The sequence below is a fragment of the Ammospiza caudacuta genome, chromosome 7, assembly GCF_027887145.1.
Source record: "Ammospiza caudacuta isolate bAmmCau1 chromosome 7, bAmmCau1.pri, whole genome shotgun sequence".
Lineage (NCBI taxonomy): Eukaryota > Metazoa > Chordata > Aves > Passeriformes > Passerellidae > Ammospiza > Ammospiza caudacuta.
This window is the reverse complement of record NC_080599.1, coordinates 39,152,027-39,166,900: the sequence shown is the minus strand read 5'-3', so window position 1 is coordinate 39,166,900 and position 14,874 is coordinate 39,152,027. Positions and strand designations below refer to the sequence as shown.

Genomic DNA, 14,874 nt, shown 5'->3' with positions numbered 1-14,874 from the left:
CAGTATGTGCTGAATATATTCATATGTCCCTTTAATGTAATCCCACCTGAGAGCACAAGAGAGCTCCTGGAAGCCAGCAGTACCTGTTTTTCATCTCCTCCCCCAAAGACCGTGTGTACTAAAGGACCTGTCGGTTCCTGTGCCCGAGGACCCTGCCATGATGCGTGGGACGAGCATCTTCACTACAGGGCTTTAAAATAAAAAGCAAACCCTGATGTCCATGGAAGGGCAGGGTACTGCTGTCTGCTCTGCTACTCAATGTAAAACCGTAGGTGAATTACGGGTGAGGCTGAGTGTTGATTTGTTGTCAGACTGGACGCCTGAACCGGGCACGCAGTAGGAGCAGCGCCGATCCCGCCGACACCCCGCGGGAGCGCTGCCCCCTCCATGGAGCGCCGCCGTGCCCCTTTGTCCCGCTGGCTCAGCGCAGGCTCCTGGCGCTCGGATGGCTGCGCCAGCCCCTCACCCACCAGCGCCGCGGGGACCCTCACCCGCGGCTCCTTCCTCTCCGAGCACGGGGAACATAGCGTCCCTTGCGCGTCCCCCTCCCGCCCGGGGACACGGCCAGGAGGACACCGGGCGGTGGCCGGGGCCGTGCCCTCACCACCCATGCGGCAGCCGGGCAGGTGCCACAGGCGGCGGAGCCCCGACGGGCGGCGGGGGCGGGCGGGGGGCTGCGGAGCGTCCCGCCCCGGCGGGGCCGGCTCCCGGCTGGCGGGACCACCCCTCCCGGTCCCCGCCCTCTCCTCCTCCTCCTCGGCGTCTCTCCTCCCCTCGCCCGGCTCAGTCGGTCGCAGCCATGGCGGAGGGAGGAGAGGGAGAGGAGCTGCTCCGCCCGCCGCTGCCCGCCGGCGCCCCGGGCCCCAAGCGCTTGTGCTCCCGGGCCTGCCCGGCGGGGGGCACCGGGGCCGTGCACCCCCGTCCCGGAGCCGCGGGGGCCGGCTCGGCGGGGCCGGGCGCGGGGGCCAGCGGGGCCCCTCCGGCGCTGCCCGGCTGCTGCCCCGCGGCTGCGGCGGGACCGGCGGGGGCCGCGGGGCCGGCGGCGGCGGCGGCGGGGCAGGGGGGCGCCGGCGGGGGCGGCGGGACCGGCAGCCTGCTGCAGCCCGAGTCGCTGCTGGACGCGGCGGCCAAGCGGGTGGCGGGCAGCTGGGCCTTCGAGCGGGTGGAGGGCCGCTTCCAGCGCATCCCCGAGCCCGTCCAGCGCCGCATCGTCTACTGGAGCTTCCCCCGCAGCGAGCGGCAGATCTGCATGTACTCCAGCTTCCAGCCCGGCCGCGCCGCTGCCGCCGCCTCCCCCGCCAGCGCCGCCGCGGGGGGACCCTCGGCCGCCGCCGCCCCCGCCCCGGCCGGCGAGGAGAGCCCCGCCGCCGGGCCCCCGCCGCCCGCCGCCCCCGCCGCGCCGCAGGGCGAGGGGCTGCCCTTCCGCCGCGGCATCCGCCTGCTGGAAACCGGCGCGGTGGACAACGTGCTGCAAGTCGGTGAGTGCCGGGACGGGGCCCCCGGGGGCTCGTCTGTGTCCGTCCCCGTCCCCTCCTCCCCATCCCCTCCTGCACTTAAGCCTTTTGTCTGGCGCGGTTGTGGTTTGACAGGAAAATCCTGCCCCGGGGCCAGGGACTGCCGTGCGCTCCTTCGGGAAGATGCCGACTTGGGGTTTAAAGGGGGTGGGAGGGCGAGGGTGACCTCCCCCCGCCTCCTGGGGTGCGTCTGCCCGGGGGTCACCGGCAGCTGCCCGCAGCTTGGACGCCGTCCGTCCATCCGAGGGGGAAAATAAAGACCATCCCTCTTCGCCCCCCCTCTCCCCCCGCCAAGTGCCCGTCGGGGGGTTGTACGGAGGGCACGCAGGCCTGCTGCCCTCCCCGACCCCTCAGCCGCTGTCCCTCTCCCGCCTGAGCACCCCCACCCGCGCTCCCACGGGGGTCCTGTCCTTTGCACCGGGAGACGGGCTTATAAACATAATGCATCTCTCCAACAGCTCCGAGCGTTCTTCTTTGTCCTCTCCATCAGGGGCTTTCCCTGCTTGGAGCATCTCTACGGGTGGCATCAGCCCCCGCTTTCCTGTTCGCAGCCCCTGCAGGGCACGTCCAGCGGGGCCGGCTCGGGGGGAGCGAGGGGAGCGGCGGGGGTGACAAGTTGGGTGGACCCGCGGGTGGCACCGGTGACCTGGCGTGATGCGCGTGTCGGGGACGGAGGCGCACGGCCTTCTCACGCTCGTTCGGTGTCGAAGGGGCCGTGGGAATGACGGTGGGAATAATGGCATCGTGTTTTCTCTCCATGGGCAGGTGGCTTTTGTGTGCGCTGGCGGAGGGGGATTGCCGGAGAGGAAATGTTCCTCTTCCCCTGTCCTTCCAGCCCCTGTCCCCGTCTGAAATCCGCATATATTTAAAGAGAAACAAATTGGGGTGTTTTACATAGAATAAGCCGCTCCTCGTTGGTATTGGAAGGGATTGAAATGCGCGTTCCCATTAAAATGACATTAGGCGAGAATTTGTTTTGCAAATGCGAAATGTAAATTCATTTTGTGCCAGGGTATGGCGTGAATGAGTGAAGGGAGGGTGGTTTTTGTTGTAAGGAATGGGTAGTTCGCTCTGTTTATTTAAAGAGCCGTTCTTCCTTTTGGGGAAAAAAAAAGCTGCTTAAAAAAATAATAAAAATCCCATTTGGTACAGTTTACATTCAGAAGAGCATTATCAAAACATTTTCCATTTGAGATGTGAGAATAGGAGGCAGCAGAAGAATTCTCCTCCCACCTCTGAGGACATGCAGTGAAAATTCCTGAAGCACAAAAGGTTTTTCTCTGAGGATATGATTATAGCCTTTTTTTTGGCGTGAATTAATATTTTGTAAGGGCTGCGTTAAGATGATTAATTATTCTGCTTAAAATACTGTGAAACTCAAAACCAAATTATTTTTTTAGAAGGAGAGGAGTAGCTCTTCAGGAACTTTAAAATTAGGGGGGAGGGAAGATAATAGCTTGCTGAGGGTGATGTTTTAATGACCTGCCCACCAAGGTGTGGATGCAGTGAGCTGGTGTGGGAGTGGGGGACCGAGATGATGGTTGCCTAAACCCAGGACTGGTTCAGTACAAAGGAATTTTTTAAAATAAATTTTTAAATTTAATTTTAAATTTATTTGTCTTTGGAACATAGCTTTGATGAGCCTTTATCCAATTCTGTGAAGGATGTGGGTGAGCGCTGGGGTCAGGTGCATGCAGGACACGAAGCAGAGCAGTCCCATCCCAAAGCGATGCCCAGTGCTGGTATCCAGCATCCCATCTGCCCCATCTCCCTGCACTTCCTGCTGCTGCTCTGGGCGAGCCAGAGAAGGGGGAGGATGGTCCTGGCTCTGGTGTTCCATGTCCCCCCTGACAAGTCCAAACCGTCTCCCCAGCTCTGAAACCAGAGCTCGCACTCATTGTCCTCGGAGCCGTCAGCTTTTTAGATGAAGCAGCACGTTCTGGAAGCGCTCGCTGCAAAGTCGGTGGGTGATTTATCTCCCGTTTCCACAGCCCGAAAGGGGCGCGCAGGATGCTCGCCATGGGAATTTGCCTTTGGAGCTGGCGGGGGGAAGGTTTGGGTCTTGGCTGTGGTGTGGCTCTTCTTCACATGGCAGTGGGTGGGTGACGCGGGGTCAGACACCTCTGTTTTTGTCCCAGGAGCAGCCACGTCACAGCCTTGCAGCCCTGAGCTGGAGGAGGAAAATTTACATCAAACAAAAGACTGTGAAGGGCTGTGTGTTTATAGACGGGAGGCAAGGCTGAGATGTCCTCCGCCAACTTTCCACATCCATCCTGTGGATGCCTCTGGAAGGTGAGGTGGAAGAGCTCCAGCCACCAGAAACACAAACACTTTGTGGCTGTGTGTGTTTGCAATTAAGATAGGAACTTGGGAACCATTATGTCTTGGGAAAAAATAAAAACTCCAACCCTGGCTTCCTTGATGCTCTCCAGCAGTAAATCAAAACTACTGTTCCCCTCTAAGGATCCCTTTAACGGACACCACCGGCTCCCGGTGCCATGACCTGAGGTTTGCACAGTTGAGATTTTCTGTTAATAAAGATCAGATGTTTATACAGTTGTGTTTCTGACTCAGACCTGTGAAAAAAATAGGGACAGTACAGATGTGAAATTCCTTCTCTGTGTGGTTGGAAAAATCCTTTTGAAAAATTGACAGACAAAATCCAGGAGGAATGACCTTCTGGCAATGGAGGATGGTGTGGAGGGGTGAGGGTTGTGCTTATGGGCACAAAGTGCTTCAGGCTCTGGCTCCTTCGTGCTTATAAAGCTGGCAGGTCTGAAAAAAATATATGTGCCACATTATCAAGCAATAATTCCTTCATGCTTAGTAAAACTTAAACGAGGCTTAAACCCTGATCTCACTGGAGTCATTAAATTGATTTTTTTTTTCCCCTGCTCAAAGAAAGATCTTGGATGTTGAACACAGGCATCTTTGTCTTCTTAAAAACTGCTTTATTATTATGTGTACAGATCCCGTCTTTGTGTGTGTGTGGTGTGTGGGTTTTTTTTCTTTTAATTTTTAGACAAATGACAAAAGCATGCAGGAAAGGAATGCAGAAATGCCAGGCTTAATATAAAGCATGCAACTGCACTGCATGCCGGGAATCCTAAAGGATACAAAACCTTTAACGACAGCAGTTAATTTTTAACAAGTTCACTTGCATAAATATTTATGAACAAAAGTTTTTACACTATTATCTCTTGGGTTTTTGGAGAGAGAAAAGACCTTTGGTGGATTTTGACAGTAAGCTGTGATCTGGCAGAACAAATTCATGTTTCTCGCCTGTGCTCCCCAGTATGGTATAATATGGTTTGCCCTCAAGTGGTCTCGGATGCTGATGGGTGGGCAAATGTCCCGGGTAGTTTTAGGGGGCAATTCTGCTTTTTCATTGGTTTTACAATGACTTAGGGAGAGGAAGCATCGAGCTTTGTGTTGCTCTTTGGATTGTAAGCAGCCGCTTAGGAACCTACACGGTATGTGCTCCTTACCCACAGATAAGCCTTTGTGCCCCGATGGGAAGGTATGCAGTCCAGCCATAAGTACATAGGCAGAATTTACTTTTGCTGTTAGAATAACAATGAAGCAGGGCTTTAAAATGCTCTGGCTTTGTAAACACTTGGAAGGAGCCTGTTTCTTTCAAACCTGCAATTAATTCTGGATATTTTATCTGATGCTTTGCAGGTCAGTCATGAGTACCTTCCCATGTTTCCTTGTCTGGTATCTATGCTGGTCATGTAGGTGCTGGCGTTTTTTTAACCTTGCTTCAACAGCCTTCTGACTGGGCAGAGGTTAAGCAAGACCTGATACCTGTAAATGATATCTGTAAATGCATTTTAATTGGAGGAGTTCAGATTTGGAAGCTTTTTATTACACTTCAGTTTTCAGCTTGTGTTTGTCTGCTTGTAATGATGCCTGTTGAAATGTAGCTTCAGAGGTAAAAATACTGATGATTTCCAATGTGGTTGAAACCACTTCTAGCTTTTTTTTTCCAAACTATTTTTAGGTTTTAAGCTTCTTTTTTTCTTTTCCCCTAGAAATGCTCACTTTTAGGCAAGCGTTTGGTTTCCTGCCCCTGTGACATGGTACGGAGCAGAGTATAAATTTATATCCAGTGGTGTGTTGCTTTATAGAGCTGTTTATTTTGGGGAAAACACTTTGATGGGGCTCTCTAGGGCGAATTGTGGTTGCTTTTGTTTTGTGTAAAGATTGGTCTCCTCCTGGGTCTGGGTTTAAAGCTGTATCCAGCAGGAGCAGGTTTGGAAGGAACGCCATGGGATGTGAAAGGTTTTTTCAGGTTAAATCCTGGTGTCCTGTGTCTGAGTGCTGCTGAGGGAGTTTAATTTTTCTGTATCCTCATAGTTTTTGTGTGGGATGCTTGTTGTACAACATGTATCCAATTTGCTAATTAATTTTTACTTTGTTTTTCTTTATGGGTAGATTACTGGATCCTACCCTATGTATTAAAATACTTTAAACCACATAAAAGGACCTGGCAGAGGTTCATTAGCCCTATCATGATGGAAACTCTTGTACATCTTAAATATACATTAAGCTATTTAGGTTTCTAATTATCTTTTTCTTAACATATATAATTAAAACAAAGTATTATTAGGCGTTAGAACTTACAGTCTGTTTATTGCTGCTCCCTCATAGGTGAGGTGTTTCTTGAGCCTGTTCTGGATTGTATTATAGAAACTGAAAAAGAAGATGATGAAAACCACCAGAGTTTCTTGCTGGTAGTGCAGGGAGAGCTGGGATGACAGCTGGAATTTTAACCTTTTATTTTAAGCAGATTTATTTATTGGCTTTTGAGTCTTTTTCAAAGAGTATAAACAGATCCTCTGAGGCTGGGATGTCTTTTGAACTAGGTGGTTAATTAAATGATACTAACTTGGAGGCCAGAGACCTGAAAAATAACGCACAAGAAATAAAATATTTAGTGTTGGCTTTAAGAATAAATAGGTTTGAAACATTTTTCAGAGTATGAGTCCTAGTTTCTGACTTGAGCTGGCAGTAGGAGTTTGTTCTCAGCTCACCTGTGCTTTATAAAGCTTAGTCCTGAGCTTCCAAGTTGCATGTCATTCACAGCAGATTTTCATTTTGCTCACATCTAGGGAGAATATTTTAGGAAATATTTAACTGTGCTAAAACTGCAATAACATAAACCACATGTGCCTGCTTGCTTTGTTTTTGAAGCTTTGTGTGAGGGAATGTGCTTTGCTGTTATTTGACGCTTGCTTTGATGTTAGATGTTTTATGATTAGTCCCTCAAACCTCAGATAGGACTTTTGGAAAACTTAAATGAGCTTGTCTGTCTGATAGCTCTGTAAAGTCACATTCAGCTGTGAATTGTCTTGTGGTGTGTCAGCTTTTAATTTTCTTTGAAAAGAAAAAAGTTAAAAAAAAATAATCTTGGTAGTATTAGGATGGAAGAGTTTGAGGGCTTTCTTCTGGGGCTGGGGGGTTTCTCCCAGGGGTGTGAGGCATTGACTTTGTTCTTCTGGCCATTCTCTGAGGAGCCAAACTTGTGTGTAGCATCCTGGGTGAGGTGTTGGGGAAGGATCCTTTGCTTTTCAGGGCTTGTTTCTGCTGGTGGGGCAATGGAAGACACCTGGACAGGTGGGTACTGGGATGGCCTCCTGGCTTTGCTCAGCAGGAGTCAGGTGATGGTTGAACCTGCTTCTCTGTCAATCTTTTCATTTGTGGCTGATCCCAGTGACTTCATTTTGCAAGTAGGTGGAGGTGTGGAATATCTTGGAGGTGTTAAAAATGAACTTGTAGTATGTCCTACTGTATGTTGGATGCTGTATTGAACAGGTTGTGTTATGGCATTGTCATAGTCCTGGTCTTCTGGGGATGAGAGGAGGGGAGGAAAGTGACTTCTCTGGGTAACTGGCTCCTGCCTCTGCTGAGCTTTCGCTTTCTCTGGCATCAGCATCAATAGAAATTGATCTGTTTTCCAATGAAAACAAAAACTGAAAGACACCAAACCTTGGCTGTGCTAATAAGTGCAATAGGACAAATCTAGCATCTGGAGCCAGGATGTGGGATGGCAGTGGGGAGCTCTCCCTGTCTGCCCCCAGAGCTGCCAAGGCCCTGGGGATGCTGTCTTCCACACTCAGGAGAGAAGCGCTGAGCCCATTTCATTTTTCACCTGTATTCATAAGGGATTGATATATGGGCTTGACCCCCAAGTTCTTTTGTGCTTTTCCATGAGGAGTTGGGAAAGGTCCTGATAACATCTCACAGACAGGCACAGGTCCTTCAAAACCCCTTCTTGGGGCATGTGGGTAGGAAAGCATCTTCATGGTCTTAAAATAAAATGTCCCAGAAATAAAATGCATTTTTTCAAAGGCTTTTTTCTTTTCTTTTAATCTTGATGTTTAAATATTAATAGATTCCACTTGATTGGTATGGTGGGTGTGTTTTATTAAATGCTGAGGATTCACCTGTGCAACAACCACCACATTTCTCTCAAAATGGATTTTCTAGCGCTGCGTTTTAAGAGCATTTGCTTTTTTGTCTCAAGCTTACGGCTTAGGATTTTGTGCAGGATTGGGGTTAGTCCTTGTAAAATGGTGCATTTAAAGTAATGCACAAATTAATAAAACCCTGGGCTTTTACTTGTCGTTTTACTTGTCGCATTGTAGGTGCGTGTTGCCAGGGATTTTTCTTCTCTCTTTTTTTTTTTTTTCCTCATTAAAAACAAAGGCATGAATGTGCTTAGGAAGCAGATCTGCTGGGATGCCAGCTTGGAAGGGTTGCATGCGGATATATTGGTCCAGCTTGTTGTCTGCAATTGTCCTGCTGCTGTCGCCCCGGGTTAAAATGGGGCAGGGGGGTCTGTGTCCCCCTTGCCATGCCCTGCTTGTCGCTGATGCCCATAATGAGCTGCCTGCACCTTCACCACCCAGCTCGTTTGACCGGGGCCGCTAATCATTATTGAGCTTTGCTCAGCAGGATGCAGCGTGGTATCTGCCTGGCTGCTGTCCTTGCACCTGGAGACGGTGCCAGTGTCCCCGCAGCTGCTGGAGCGGGGGATTCCCCGTGGGAACGCCGGAGGCTTCGTGTCTGGGACCTTGGCAAGGTCAGGGCAGCCTGTGCCCCTGGTCTGGGTGCTGACCAGTGGCCCTGGCCTCTGTCCTTTGACTGATACCAGCATGTTAGTGACTGCTTTGGGACACCAGTCACTGTGTGGTGTTTAAAGGCTGGGGTGGCAGGAGGTATTTCGTGCTGTGCCTTGTGTGGTTGCCTTGATGAAGATGAGTGCTCTGTCAAAGGAGTGGTAAAGCAACAAATAGTTCCTGAGATAAGTAAAATTTCCATTAATGAACTACAATGGCTTTGGGTGCCAAATTAAAAGAAGTGTGTCTGGAGGATGAAAAATAAATGCATTTTCTGTCTCACTCGCTAATTCTCATGTCTTTTGATTTTCTTTATCATCAGAAAGACATTTTAAATTTTTTTTTAAAGCCAGTTGTGTTTATTTTGGTAACAGTTCATTGGCTGCTCTGTGTATAGAAGCTTTCTCTTGAAAGTACTGAAACTATATTAAAAGTGCTTTTGGCTGTCATCTTTTATTTTGCTTCTCCTTCGTTCTTTTCCCAAAGCTGGATCGTTGCTATATCAAATGCTCTGAAACTGTCTGGTAGCGTTTTCCCTGCGGTGCTCCGTATAAACTGGAAATAAAAAGGGAAGAAATTGCAGGATTTGGATTTCTGCAGCTTTTTCCCCCTCTGTGTGTGTGTGCGTGTGTCCCATTGAAGTCTGAGCAGCTGTCCCCATCCGCACAGCCCGCTGATGGCATGCACAGATCTGTTTCTTGTGTTTAAAAGGAGAAATAATACCCCAGTGTTCAGAGAGGGGCTGGGGGGTGAGTGAGCACCCAGGGAGCAGCAGGTCTTTCCTCCTGCCTGCCCCTGCCTGCTTTGCCCAGTGACCAAGGGAGCTGGAGCCCCCGCTCTTGTCCTTGCAGCCTTGTGGCTTTATATCCCAGCGAGGGGAGCATCCCGTGCTGTTGGTCATGGGCTGTCCTGCTGCAGCATCTCCACCCTGGGGTGGGCTCCTGCACCCTGCACCAGCGACCTGCAGAGGCCCCATGGTTTTTATTCTATTCTGAGGGTGTCGAAACATTTTGGCGCTGCTGCAGCCGCTCGCTACCGGCGTGCTTTGAAAAATGCCCAGCAAGTGTCAAGCATCTGTCTGCGAAGGGGGAGGAAATCCCCCCCCGTTATTATTTTCTCCCGATTGTCCTCGCTTGGTGTGGCTTTGGCTATTATGGGTTTGTAAAACAGAACTATATATGACCTTTTATCTTACAAGAAATAGGTTAAGCCATTTTTAAAGAAAGTGGTGGAGTCAGCAGTGCTGCTAAGGAGATGCTTTCGCATGGTTGATAGGCTGTGAAGCCGCTCAATGGACTTTGGTTTCAGAGACAATATCTGTTTAAATTAATCTTTGTCAGATACATGCCACTGCAGACAATTCAAATTCCATTTGCTTTCTGATCTCATAACAAAAAAGCACCTTACACTGGTTCTTTTATCGGAAAATTAACTTTTGTCTGTGTGTCCTGGAAACAGGGGTGGCATAAAATCTAGTTAAAAGGCTCTGTTATAGGAGGATTCTGTTTCTTTGTACAAGGCAGACTTTTTTTCCCCCTTCTTTCCCCTGTGTGCATTTAAAAAGAAGACGAGTGTTTGAGATAGATTAAGGAGAATGCCAGCAGATGGACCGATTCTGTTGTTGCTGCTGGCAACCATCTAAGCAGCCATTTTGAACAATGCTGATACCGGGGTACTGATAACACAAAGATGAGGATGGGATAAATATCCAGCTAGTCCCTTTCTCCTCGTCTGCTCCTCCTCCCTCCCTTTCACGCCGCTGCTGCAGCCCTGTTATTAGAGAACCCGATTGTTTCCAGAGAAATGCTTCATCCTCTTAGCTCAGCTGGTGGATGTCTAGCATATCTCCTTGATTTTCGTCACGGTTGGTGGAGATGCTGGCAGATCAGCTTCTCCCAGGAGTGCCCACAGCATTGGTCATGAGTGGAATGGGATGTACATTTGGGTGTTTTGCAGTAGCAATGCTGTTTTTCCTGCCCCAGTAAAACATGGGGTGGTTAGCCTTCCCTTGTAAGTGGAGACAGTTTCCTTCCATCCTTGTGCACATTTTATGTGCTGAATTACAAAGTGGGGGGCATGAGATTGAGATCTCCTTCATGCCAAAGCAATTAGCATGGGGCAATGATTGTGAATTGAGAGCATCCCCATTGCCTGGTCTCTCTGTCCCTTTCTCCCACTCGTGGCATTGTCTTGCTCTTGGGTATCTGGGTCATGTCCTTCTCCTGGACCTGCTGCTCTTGGAGTTTCTTAAGGTCAGTACCAGTATCTCTTTGGCCTGCTGGATTTTTGACACTGGATTTGGTGGCCTTCTATCTGTCTGGTTTCCCAGCTCCAAGGAAATAACCCTTTAACTAATGAAGAAAACCCAACCAAGCTTCATCTTTTTCCCAGCAAACAACAAAAAGGCTGGTTTGTGTTTTGCAGTTGGGCCAGGATGAGCGCAGAGCTGTTCGGGGGAACCTTTGCCCTGAGTTCAGTGTGATCCTGAATGTGGGATCTGGAGAATAGTCAGGGGATGCTGTGTAGCCTTTAAATGTTCCAGGAGCTTAAGGTGGGCAGCAATAAGCTGGTGTGTTCCTCTTGCCTTGCACAAGTCTTTAGACCATGGGCTGAAACTTTCATCCAGCACCTCTTAGAACTTTGAGTGAGGCACTGCTCTAACTGCAGCTTTTGGTCCAGTTAAAACTTCTTTGGAGTTAAAAACTGTGTGGATAAGTCTCAAATCTGTATAAAATAGAATCATGGAACATATATCTAATTATACACAGTAGATGGAACTTTACTGTAAAGCAGCAGATGTAAGGATTAAAAAAAGGAGCTGGGCAAGCATTTTATGGTTTTCCGTTTTAATTTGTCCCTTGTGTCTGGTATGTTTGAAGCAAAAGTTACTTCTTTTTTTTTTTCCTGTTGGGAAGTATCTTTTCTGTATTGAGCCTCCCCTCTTTTAAGCCTGCATTATTTCATCTGTAAGATGTGGACTTGTCATCTTTAAGGTACTTGCTAAAACAAGGAGCATCTGCCCTGAAAGTAGAAAAATCAGGCTGTAAATTCCACTTGGAAATGTTGTCATGGTGTGTTGGGAAGTTGTTGAGGTCAGCTGAGCTCTCTATAAAGACTTGGACTGAGAAGCTGAGGGTCTCACTATGCTGTCTTTGAGGTTAGCTGGCATCACTGACAGGTGCTTTCAGTGCACTCAGAAGGCTCCAGTCCCTGTGTTGTCCCCAGTCACCCCCTTTTGTGGCTTCTGCCCTGTTGCTTCACCTTGATTGGCCTCCTGTTGCATTAGAAGATGACTTCTGCAGACTGGAAAGTGGGTGAGGGAAGAAGTTCCTGTTTTAAGCAGATACCTTCTAGGAAAGGTGATGAGTGGGGCAATGGAGTGTGCTCTTCTGCCCCTTTGGCTCATGATGAGGTCAGACCTCAAAAGCTCTGGCAAGTTTTGGTGGAGAGGAACTGCAAGCCAGTGTGTGACAGAGCATGATGGTGAACTTGGGTGGCTTTTAGTGTGCTGCTTCTGCTCACTTGTCACCTCTATGGAAAATATTACTCACCCACAACGGGCACAAAGCAAGTGCTTGTGAGGGTGACCAAGAACGAGCAGGGGGGTTTTTAGAGTACTTTTAAGCTATGCTCTCTGAAATGAGGGAGAGTGGAGCTTAGCCCTCTTCTTTCCCTGAACCCCTGGGTGACATGGAAGGGTACATTGCCTCCCCTTTGTGGAGCTCTCTTCATCTCCTGCTTCTCTCAAGCCTGACTCAGTCTGCTTTAGCTTCCAGGGACCCATCCCACTACATAACATTCAGGTTCTTTGGCTAAGAAGAAGATGCCCCCTCCTCTGATAGCAGCCAGCTTTTTTGAGATTGAGGAGTATCTTCAGTGGTTTATGAGGCTGCTGATTTCATCCTGACCATGTTGTTGGGGGCGTATGGAAAGAGCGAGTATCTTCATCTGCATCACTGTCCGCTTTGAGTCACAGCCCTCACACAGCTCGAGCATCCATTGTCTCTAAAATTCATTGCAGTGCCATGGTTTGAAAGGTTCCCATGTGCTGTGCTTTGCTTAAGCTGGAAGTTATTTGCCAGTGGCTCACAGTGGGCTGCCTTCCCTGTGGGATATCTCAGAGGCAGAAGGGAACTGGAGGTGTTTTACAGCTGCTGCTGTACTTGCTGGGAAAGGGTGCAGAGTGATGAAATTTTGCTCTGTTACCTTTCTGTGTTATGATAAAAACTTTCTGTGACTTAGGCTCTGAAAAGTCATAAAAACTTAGTAAAACTAGACAGGATAAAGATGAATGGGTGGTTGTTTCTAGTCATGGCTCAGTTTCTCAACATTCCCCATAGAAAAGAGGGATGTGGAAGGATGACTTAAAGGGAATTGATGAACATTCCCTGTATCTGAAGGTGGCTCTGCTGATGTTTTCCCTTGCCTGCCTGGTTTTTGGCTTGTTTCTGGTGGCTCCCAGTTCAGCCCAGAGTCTGTGGTGCAAACACTGTGGGAAGGCCTGATGCCCAGGAGGGTTTTTTCCCCCCCACCCATTCCCACACCCACACAGAGGTAGGCCACACCAAGGTTTCCTGGACTGAGGTTTGATGAACCATTAACCTAAAAATGCCCTGAGTAGGAAGAAAGTGTTTCCAAGGCCTAAAAATCTTGCAACACTTCTGAAGTGGGAATGGGAGCTGTGGTTTGCCTAAGCAACTTTTTGTGCTCTTGGCTCTGCTGTGAGCTGGCTGTGCTTTGTGGGTGCAAGGGTATGTTTGGGATCTTGCTGAGATGGGAAGGCAACCCTCCAGGGCTGGGTCTGCCTTCCAAGCAGATGTCACTTTGGCGTGAGGCTCAGCAGGTTTAAGACAGGATGTCCCTTTACTCCAGAGAGCTGAAAGCATTGAAATAAGTAACAGGCTGGGAATGTCTGAATCCAGTTATGAGTTCCTGGGGAAGAGGATTTGGCAATGGCAGGATGTCTTGTGGGCAGGCTCTGCGCTGGGGCTGGGGAATGCAGCTCGCTGTCCCGTGGGCTCTGCTGGAAGCCAGGTGCTGGCAGGGCAGCTTGGCTGCACCAGCCCCTTCCTCTTCAGGACATGCCAGGCCCAGTTCCAGTGCTGAAGGAGAGCACTGCCCTCCTCATCCATTGCTTCTTCTGTTCTTCAGTGAGGGGAGGACACCTCACTGGAAAGGTGGGGGCTGTGGTGTCAGCCAGACATGGCTGTGTGGGGCTGTGTTCAGCTGTGGCTGTGGTGTGGTGGCACAGTGAAATAGGGGTGTGGTGGCTCTGGGGGTGGTCCAGAGGATGACCTGGTGGCTGCAGTGTGTGTGGAACTGGAAGATGGGGCTGTCCAGGGAGGTGGACACAGGGACACACGGGTGGGGGGAGGTTGATTTTACTCCAGAGCTGTGTTAGTGGCTGGGACTCGGAGCCTGTCTGTCGTTGAGTCCCAGTGGTCACATTCCTGAGGGCTTTCCTAGAGCTGCCTCAACAGCACGGGTGACGCTGCAGCTCAGGAAGGAGCTGTGACAGCAGGATCCTGACCCTATTTTCATAAATAGTAACAGCATCTCTAAAGGCTTCGAGGGCTTGGTTGGGAACAGAACGGCCGGGTTCCCCTGTGTCTGGCAGTGGTCAGCAGCAGATGCTTGGGGAGGAGATCAAGAAGCAGGGCTGGAGCAGAGGGATTCTTCCCTGGTGTGAGCAGTCTCTCCAGCCAAAGGGCTGCGCTGGCTCTCAGCTGCAGTGTGGATGCAGAAGGAGATGGTTTGTGACAGCAGCCCTGGCCCCACATCTCCTGAAGCACTGGGATTATCCCTGAGTCTCCTGGGGTGTAGCATCCCTGCTGTGGGTGTCAGCATGGCCCTCCCTGGCAGGGACTGCTGCCACTGCTCTGGGAGGCAGCAGTGGTGCAGCACTGCTGGGGCTAAAGAGGCTTTTGGAGAGTCCACTTCGATGCCATCCTGGATATTAAGAGCTGTGGATTTAACAGGATGTGAGGAATGTGTAGTAAAAAAAAACGTGCAGTAGCACCAGTATCTATTCTTTTCCTTTCTTATTACAATCTTCTAGATGGTTTGACTTTGCTAAATATTTTAGCACTTCTCTAATTGTAGGACAAGTTAAATTTCCAGTGCTAATATTTCAACAGAGTTAGCAGTCTGGAGGCAGCTGCAGCTGTCTGAAGGGCTGCCTCATCTTGGGGTGTCTGCTGTATGTGTCTGGTCCCCTCTGAGATGCCCAAGGTTAT

General features: G+C 49.8%; 1 protein-coding gene across 2 annotated transcripts in view; it reads left to right on the top strand.

Moving 5' to 3' along the window:
* The first annotated feature begins 784 nt into the window (after positions 1-784).
* Positions 785-14,874, top strand: part of ZSWIM5 (zinc finger SWIM-type containing 5) — a 95,806-nt gene continuing 81,716 nt past the window's right edge. The window contains exons 1-2 of one of the 2 annotated variants that reach the window (XM_058808652.1): positions 800-937; positions 1,061-1,478. In XM_058808652.1, the coding sequence (XP_058664635.1) occupies positions 800-937; positions 1,061-1,478 (556 nt within the window). Of the gene's footprint in view, positions 1,479-14,874 lie in introns of both variants that reach the window. The other variant, XM_058808653.1, reaches the window with a different exon arrangement.